The sequence below is a fragment of the Pongo pygmaeus genome, chromosome 4 (assembly GCF_028885625.2).
Source record: "Pongo pygmaeus isolate AG05252 chromosome 4, NHGRI_mPonPyg2-v2.0_pri, whole genome shotgun sequence".
Taxonomy (NCBI): domain Eukaryota; kingdom Metazoa; phylum Chordata; class Mammalia; order Primates; family Hominidae; genus Pongo; species Pongo pygmaeus.
In genome coordinates this window covers 69,298,135-69,307,648 of record NC_072377.2, presented here as the reverse complement: position 1 = coordinate 69,307,648, position 9,514 = coordinate 69,298,135, and the positions used below count along the sequence as shown (strand labels likewise).

At 42.3% G+C, this 9,514-nt stretch overlaps 1 protein-coding gene across 1 annotated transcript; it reads left to right on the top strand.

The window, feature by feature from the left end:
* The first annotated feature begins 5,372 nt into the window (after positions 1–5,372).
* On the top strand, positions 5,373–8,369 carry HTR1A (5-hydroxytryptamine receptor 1A). Its single transcript, XM_054489659.2, has one exon. The coding sequence runs from the start codon at positions 6,105–6,107 to the stop codon at positions 7,371–7,373; it is 1,269 nt and encodes a 422-aa protein (XP_054345634.1). The 5' UTR covers positions 5,373–6,104; the 3' UTR covers positions 7,374–8,369.
* The last annotated feature ends 1,145 nt before the right edge of the window (positions 8,370–9,514 follow it).

The window sequence follows — 9,514 nt, the reverse complement described above, 5'->3', positions numbered from 1 at the left end:
ATCTGCATTTCAAACAAGATCCTCATGTAATTTATTTGAAAAGTGCTAATCTAGTCTACTCTAAGATACATGGATGCAAAAAGATATACACAAGGATGTGCATAGAAGTGTTATTTATAAGAGCAGAATCTAACCAGAGAATGCATACATAATTGTGGCACTATTCATACAATTTAAATCCACAGAACAGTGACAATAAATGAAGTAGAATTGTATGAAGTAGCTTGTATCAATACAGACAAATTTCAAAAGGATAATGTTTGAGCAAAAAAAAAAAGTTGCAAAAGACTGTATATAGAATGATACCATTTCTAAATTGCTTAGGGAAACATATATCATATAAAAATACAAAGACATTCATGGGAATAATAAACACTAAATTAAAGAGTGAACAGGAACTTCAATTGAATCAATGCTATTTTTAAAAGCTTTTCTTAAGCACATAGGCATTTATTATATTATTCTTTATATTTTTAGTAAGTCCTATATAATATATAATAAAATGTAAAAAATTAAGGAAACAATTCAAGGCTAGTACGTTGCAGAGTAGTTATTTGAATACAGAACTGTGGCCCTGAGTGGCTGTATTCAACCAACACATTACTGCTTCAATACACCAAATGACACAGTTTTAGACCAGTATTTTATAATCACAATTATTGCATTTGTATAATAGCATGTTGTATAGAAACATTAAAATACTGTATAATATTAAGCACTGATTTAAGTTTTACACCAAAAATGTCACTTGCCAAAGAAAATAAAAGTATGGGCATTTCCACCCGTTGTTAAGTTAAACAGAGTAACTGCATTTTGCTTCAAAAATTGTTAGACTGAATTTAATTTCCAACTATCTTTAGATTAATGGGAAATTTTGAGCTAACATTCCAAACATTTTTCTCACCCCAACTATGCTCTTATTTTTTCAAAAGTGAACAATAAAAATATTGACAGAAGGACAGCATTGTAAAAGTACATTTATTAATGCTTGTCACTATAAATCTGATAATTTCTCACAATAAAAATACTCTCTTTGGGTTTTTACTGAACTTTTAAACATTTTATTAGGACTTATAAATTTCAAATACTTATTTTATGCTTTTGAACAAATGGATGAACTTCCAGGGAAAGAGAAGGGTCCTTTTCAATACTGATCATTGAACTTTCGTTGGCATGTTCTTTTATTCCCTTCACTAACTTCTGATTATGTAAAGAAGTCTCAGAATGCAGCAATCACGTCTTGTTTTCTACTTGTCTTTTACTCAGAATTTCCCAGAGAATTGGAAGCTTACCAAATACTTTAAAGAATGGGGATAATGTAACATGCACATGCAAATTGCTTTCCTAATAAATCCTCCCCTGAAAGAGAATTTTTTTTCAGTCTTCACTGTCTAAGGCCATCCAGCTCTCTTTTTCCATACTTTAGAGCGATTATCAGTAGAGAGAGAATTAATATTTTTACTTTGTATCCGTATTATTACTATTATTGTTTAATGATTATTGTGTGTTTATTATGAGCCAGTGAAATGTGTTAAATGGTTTAATCTTCACAAGTCTATTATTATACTCATTTTATTAGTGAGGAAATAAGAGGGTTAATTAATTTGTTCAAGTCACACACATACTGAATACATGTTATATTTTTCACTCTTTATGTACTCTGCTTTTAGTATGTGTACTCAATGCACTAAGTCAACCTTACAAATCTCAAAAGCAGAGATTGAGGCTTCCACTGTTTGTGTTTTGTCATTGAAAACCCAGTGCAATTCCAGGCCTGCAAGTGCCTGACAGGGATAAAAGGCACTGAAGAAATGATATTATTAGAGGAAGGTAGATGGTGAAGATTAGATAGAAAAAAGCAAAACACAACAAAAAAGTCAAGAAAACACAATACAAAAACAAACCGTGCTGTTTTAAAGAAAAATTATTTTCTTGGCATTTTGGTTGCATTTCTTGAATCTTTTCACTGATAATCAGAAGACCACATTTCCCAAATTATGTAAGGAAAAGTTTCCTATAAGTTGTTTCTCCTAGTCATTTCCAATCAAAATTCATAGTTCTGAACAAAACACAATTGCCCTACTGCTATAGTATTTGGGGATTGGGAAGAATTAAATTTAGAATAATATTTTTAACCTAACAAAATAATTGATTCTAGTTTCAAGTACATGAAAAAAAGTAAAAACTTTTTTTTAATAGGAGCTTTTAGAAACAACTTTTATAATCTCATAAGCAAATATTCAATTCTTTACTGTATAGATTCTTTCTTCAGTAATAAAAACAAATCAGCCATAGTTTGGGGATAATGGACATACATATCAATTACCAAGAAACTCCAACCATCAGCCTTCAGTAATGAAAGGGCTTCGAGGTTCACAGCAAAACTTCAGCTTAAATCTTTTTAGTTTGTGTCCCTGGTCAAGGAATTACATTGAAATGCTGGGTGTGTATCAAATTTCCTGTGAAAATGTTAAAAATATTTATCTTTTTAAAACTATTTTAGAGAAATTTCACATGATGGATGATGTATCATACCCTAAATTCATAACCTGACAAGTTTATGCTGGCATCTAGTCAATTCAAAAAGGAATAAAGGCAGAATGACTAGAATTTTTCTTTTCAAGTGATATCATCAATAATATCCGTTATAAAGCTTGCTTTTCTTTAGGTTAACTTTAGAGGCCTTGAAGAATAAGAGTTCATCTCTTTATGCAGGAGCTTTGGTTTGCAGCATTTACTTAAGAAATATTTGGTATTCTGTACCTTTAAGAGTTAAACATAGAAGAATTGGCTAAGTGAAAATGAAGAAATGCAATATCATTCTGCATATATCATTTATTATATATCACAGTATTATTAGTTTTAAAAAGTTAAACACAAATATCTATTAGTCACTTGCAGACTATGGAGTCTGCAGTAGTCAGTGCTGCATATTTTCATACTTCTATTTCCCTCCTAGTATTCATAAGTGTGCCTTTAAAAACTTTTAAATTATAAGAAATAAAATGTTTGATATATTATGTGTACTATTTCTAAGAAAAAACTTGAATTACTTTGGATTTTTAAAAACTTTGATAAATTCTGCATCATAGCATATTAAAGCAGAATAACAAATCGTAGACCTCAGGAATATTAATTCAAGATTTTACAGCATTTTAACTTTCTTGATGAGAAAAAATAAATTTGTCAGTTATTAAACTATTTGGGATCCAACAGATGAAAGCAGAATTCTAACTAACATATTTATTGATTTATTTGTGATTTACATATTTACATGTGTTGTTTGACACAATTCTTAATTATGTTCTTGACATGCATATATTTGCTTCTTAAATTTTGTTTCCTTTATTTTAGTTTGTTTATAATCTCAACTATAATTTCAAAGTTTAATTTTAGAGAATTCAGCTTTTAAATATTTTCCCATTATAATTTTTGGACCTCCAACTCTATTTTAACTGTAAATATAGTTCCGTATTTGTGAAGAGACTTTAGAAGTGGAAATAGATACCTTCACAAATCTTAAAAAGACTTCTTCACAGTCTGTAAACAGCATTACCATGTATACTTATCTCTTTCTTTTCAATGCCATGAATCATCACAAATGGCAGGCTCATTGTGGCATGCTGAAATGATTGAGTGGGAACTGTGCCCAGCACTGAACTGTAAAAAAACCAAACAAACAAAAAACAAACAAAAAAAAACCTTATCCAAACACACTGTCGTGTATTGTAATGCATTGGCCCAACTGGATTCTTTTTGATGCTTTGGTGATTGCTCTTTTGTTTGGGCTTGGAGAATTCAGAGCTATGAAATTCAGAGCTCAGATTTAAACACAATATTAAGATTATTGCAATCCGTAGTGAATCTGTGCATGTTATCCAGAGTCAACTGCTTTTGAGATTGCATTCCTTTCACCTCAGGCATGCAATCAGGATGTATAAGTGAAATGTTGTATGGTATGTTTACTGTAGTTGCTTAGAAGTCCCATTCTTTACCAGTGCTCAAGTGTGAGTAAATTTGTTTTTCTTGTTAAAGGAAGCAGCTTAGAATAAACCCTTGTATCTTTATTTTCAATGATTTAACATTTCCAAATGTTTAATCATTTGGAAAATGCAATACTATTCGTTTCTCCAATAAAAGGTAAATTTATGTAAATATGTCAGTTCCAAAGTTCAGGTTATGGCAGCACAAAACCAACACAGGTGAAAGTGTTTGCCTAGCTTTATTAAAATGGCATTCCCATTAGAACTTGTGAATGACAGATACTTCAGGCTTTCAAAGGAAGCTAAAACATATAATAGGCTTGATATATAAGGTTCAGAGCAAAAGAGGGCACTAAAATAAATTTTTAAAGAAAATAGGAAGAAGACAAAACTCAATACTACCTTGTCTTTTAATAACTGTCTTCCTCTTTCTAGAAGTTGTATTTCCTCAATACTTGCTTCATTTCTGCCTAAGGGTTTCTAGATGGCACTCTAAAACGTTTGCCAGAAGGTGGCGACATAAACCCTCATTGCTTAGAACTGTCCCAGGTGCTGAACCCAGTTTCTGAGATTCAGAGAGGCTAGCCGGCTAGCGAACCGGGATTCCACCAAGTTTCCCCCAGAGGTTGGCAGACTCTGGTAAGAAGTGCAAAAGGCCATGTAAAATGCCAGGCTTCACTTAGAACACATATGCAAAATATTTCCATCCCTGAATTTACTAGCCACAAAGCTATGGGAAGTGGCAGCGTCACTGAAATTACAAGTGTAGTAGTGATGGAAAAGTGTGTGTGTGTTTAGAATGTATATCACACTGAGTTTTGTTCTTCATTTCGAGATGCAGTTGTTTACATCTCCTCGTCCTTTGACACGTCCTTTATAATTTCGTTCTCTCCCAGTTCCCCAAGGTTAAAAGAAAAAGTCACAGGCAATATCCTCCCCAAGGGAGTCAGGCTGGACTGTTAGATGATAACGGAGGTAGCGTTTTTTTTGTTGTTGTTGTCGTTGTTTTTTTTGTTTGTTTTTTGAGACGGAGTCTCGCTCTGTTGCCCAGGCTGGAGTGCAGTGGCGCGAGAACGGAGGTAGCTTTTTAAAAACGAAGACACACTCGGTCTTCTTCCATCAATTAGCAATAATTGGGAGACTGACCAGGACTGTTCACCTTCCCATTCAGGCTCCCTATGCTTCCTTTTCTCATCTCCTATTGCCACTCTGGGATGCTGACACGAGTTAAGAATTTGACAGATAATATGAGGCAATGAGTAGTTGGAATTCCCTCCCCCAAGTACCTACCCCCTCCCCAATTTTGCTGGGTTGGAGGCGGAGTTTATTTGTTACAACCTTGGTCTGACCGGCAGGGATCCGATGTGTGTAAGTGAGTTCTGAGTCTCTGTTGACAAAAAGGGACTCGAATGCAAAGACGCTGAGCTAGAGGGAGAGGAGGGCGGGGACCCAGAGGAAAGAGACACTCCTCGGGGTTGGGGAAGTATTAGGTGGGGAGGGTTACAGTGGGAGGGAGGGAGCCTGGCTTTCGAAGCGACTCACAGAGGGATAAATAAAGGGAAGTGAGGAGGAAGAGGGAGACTGAAAGGGAAGGCAGGTGGGGAGAAGGGGAAGGAAAGAGGCAGAAGAGAAAGAGAGAAGAGAGAGGAGGAGAGAGGGGGAGAGAGGGAAGGAAGGAAACAGGGAGAGGAGGGTCACAGAGTGACCGTGGAGGATGGGGCTTCTCGGTTCTAGATATTTCTGGGATTGGAGACTGTTTGCTAGTGGGGAGACTCCAGCTCCGGCAGCCAGTTCGGGAGCGGCAAAGTAAAATGGACAGCGACAGACAGACGTTCCAGCCACCTCTCCGCCGCCGGAAGATCCTGGAGCTGCTTTCAGGCCAACTCCAGTTTCCCAGCTGGAGCCTCTGAACGCGCTGGACTGCGCGAGCCCAGGGAGCGCCTGAAAGCTGCTCCTCGGAGATACCCTTCGCCGAAGCAGTAAGAACTTTCTTCTTGGGTCCCTGCATTCCCTTCCTCCGAAACTTCCCAGGAGAAGGGCGGAAGACCCTAGGGGAAGGGGCGAGGCGAATCTTCGCGCTGCTTTTTCTTCCCTCCCCCTTCCCGCGCCAGGCGCGCAGGCATGGATGTGCTCAGCCCTGGTCAGGGCAACAACACCACATCACCACCGGCTCCCTTTGAGACCGGCGGCAACACTACTGGTATCTCCGACGTGACCTTCAGCTACCAAGTGATCACCTCTCTGCTGCTGGGCACGCTCATCTTCTGCGCGGTGCTGGGCAATGCGTGCGTGGTGGCTGCCATCGCCTTGGAGCGCTCCCTGCAGAACGTGGCCAATTATCTTATTGGCTCTTTGGCGGTCACCGACCTCATGGTGTCGGTGTTGGTGCTGCCCATGGCCGCGCTGTATCAGGTGCTCAACAAGTGGACACTGGGCCAGGTCACCTGCGACCTGTTCATCGCCCTCGACGTGCTGTGCTGCACCTCATCCATCCTGCACCTGTGCGCCATCGCGCTGGACAGGTACTGGGCCATCACGGACCCCATCGACTACGTGAACAAGAGGACGCCCCGGCGCGCCGCTGCGCTCATCTCGCTCACTTGGCTTATTGGCTTCCTCATCTCTATCCCGCCCATGCTGGGCTGGCGCACCCCGGAAGACCGCTCGGACCCCGACGCATGCACCATTAGCAAGGACCACGGCTACACTATCTATTCCACCTTCGGAGCTTTCTACATCCCGCTGCTGCTCATGCTGGTTCTCTATGGGCGCATATTCCGAGCTGCGCGCTTCCGCATCCGCAAGACGGTCAAAAAGGTGGAGAAGACCGGAGCGGACACCCACCATGGAGCATCTCCCGCCCCGCAGCCCAAGAAGAGTGTGAATGGAGAGTCGGGGAGCAGGAACTGGAGGCTGGGCGTGGAGAGCAAAGCTGGGGGTGGTCTGTGCGCCAATGGCGCGGTGAGGCAAGGTGACGATGGCGCCGCCCTGGAGGTGATCGAGGTGCACCGAGTGGGCAATTCCAAAGAGCACTTGCCTCTGCCCAGCGAGGCTGGTCCTACCCCTTGTGCCCCCGCCTCTTTCGAGAGGAAAAATGAGCGCAACGCCGAGGCGAAGCGCAAGATGGCCCTGGCCCGAGAGAGGAAGACAGTGAAGACGCTGGGCATCATCATGGGCACCTTCATCCTCTGCTGGCTGCCCTTCTTCATCGTGGCGCTTGTTCTGCCCTTCTGCGAGAGCAGCTGCCACATGCCCACCCTGTTGGGCGCCATAATCAATTGGCTGGGCTACTCCAACTCTCTGCTTAACCCCGTCATTTACGCATACTTCAACAAGGACTTTCAAAACGCGTTTAAGAAGATCATTAAGTGTAAGTTCTGCCGCCAGTGATGACGGAGGAGTAGCCGGCCAGTCGGGGCTACAGGATCCGTCCCATTCACTATGCTTCCCCCAACCCTAGGGAATCAACACTTAAGATAATTTGCCACTTCTGTTTCTCTCTGCTCCGATCACGGCTTGCGGACCTGGTCCCCTCTCCACTTCCTGCTCCAGGGCAGGGCGCTTTGTGCAAAGGAGACCCAGCGGAGGGGCGTGAGAGCCCAGGAAATTCAGAGAGTTTGTGAGAAGCGACATTGGCTCAGACTTTGCCTGTAGCATCAGTTTTGATCCCAGTAATTGCCTCTTCTCTCTTCTATCTCCTAAATCTTTGCGGTGGATGTTTAATCCTTAGTTCAAGGCAGAAAATCCAAAAAATAAATAAACTGTACACACTGCCGCCGCGCCCACTAAGGGGCTCCACCCCATCACCCAACTTCTAGAACTTGGACTTGAGGTTCGGGAATTTGCTCCATCTCTCCCGCCCTGTGGCCCTTGAAATAGTCACCTTTTTCTCCCCATTTTTATCTTTTCTTTTCTTTCATTGCTTTCCTCTCTGCCCTCGCCCATCCTTATGCACGAATCTGCTGGTCCGGAGAGGCGGAAGAGGCTGCTTTTCCCCGTGCCAGCGGTGCCCCCGGGATTCCCCGTCTTCGCGCAGACTTGAGATTAACTCTCTCGTGCAGTGCACAACCCCTACTTCCTTTGTTTCCTTGGACTCAAAACAAATGGCTAGAAGGTGTCTCTTAGAGTGGACTTGTAAGTACAAGGCCGGGCCAGTGGGGGAGAGCGAGGAGGAGGAGGGTGTGCAGACCACTTTGTTTATGCTTGCCTTGGTGTCAGCACTCACCAAAGAAACTGACAATCATACAGTGGAGAGAGCGGACGCTGTTTGTACAGGTAGCTGGCGAGTGTATACGTCCTGGCATCGCCACTTACTTACTGCGGGAGGCGCCAGCCGGCCGCTGTTTGCGCTCTGGGGACGCTGAGAGGCCTGGAATCCGCGCGCCTCCGGAGCCATCTGTGCTCTGGCAGCGCGCTAGGCGCTGCCGGCTGCTGACTTACAGGATCTGGGTTCCTCCGCCTACGCTCTGGGGCGCCCTGAAGCGCGGGTAGACACCTGAGGTTTTTGCCTTAGCCGGCGGCGCAAGGTCCCGCGGAACTCTTGGGATTGGAGAGACCAAGAAGGCTTTAAAGGGGCGACACGCAGGGGCGGCAAAGAGGAAAGGTTCCCCAGGGCGCGCGTGCCCAAGGCTCCAGCTGGCTCCGCCAGTAAAACCTGAAAGAGCAATTTTATCCTTACGATGCAGACTTTTTCCTCCTAATTGACGCTCTTGTCCTTTTTGGATCGGGGAATAATTCTGTTTATCGTGTCCCAACACTCGCTGCATTTGCTTTACAGGACATCCAAGACACAAAGTTAGCAGAACTTTGTTTTCCAAATAGGAATTCTGGGCTTTCAATGGAATGCCCAGATAGTTCATAGGTTAGCACTATCTGTGACAGCAGGCAGATAGTTTAAATAGCAGGGTCCTAAAGGACTAGTTAGGAGGTGGTCTTCCTGGGGAGGCTAAAAATCTTTTATGGGATTATTTGCTCCCTAGCATGACCATTCTGCTGTGCCAAGGGTCTACGGAAACCACCTTTTTGCCCTTTGAATTGTGCAGCACTCCAGGCTTTCTCTCCTTCAGTTATTCTTGAAGCCTTGCCACTCCTGCCGAGAAACTGGTTAAAATCTTTGCTGCCCCAGAAAGGGAAGTTATTTAGGTACTCTGGATGTAAATTTCCAACTACATGATGGAGGTCTAGAGGTTTGTCATTGTTTGATCTAGCCTCCAATTTTCTTATGAATAATGGTCTTGTTTTCCAGAAAATTCACAAAGTAATTGATCCCTACTCCCCTCTCCCTTCAACTGTACCTTTCGAATGTTTGCATTTGCTGTTTTGAGAACCGTATTACATTTACAGATTGCAAAAATTGCCAGTGAAAAGTTCATTTGTTTATAATTAAGAAAGTGAAAGGACAGCTCTGTCACTTGAAGCCATTTTATTGTTTGTCAGACTGAACAAAGCTTTCCTTTGGTGTCTGCTTCTGTATTCTAAACTGGAAGTAGACATCATATCCCAGATAAACAGGGAAAGTTTTAGAACTTTGG

What these genes read in the sequence shown, in the direction of transcription:
- HTR1A (XM_054489659.2), top strand. Translation starts at nt 6,105, where the DNA reads ATGGATGTGCTCAGCCCTGGTCAGGGCAACAACACCACATCACCACCG.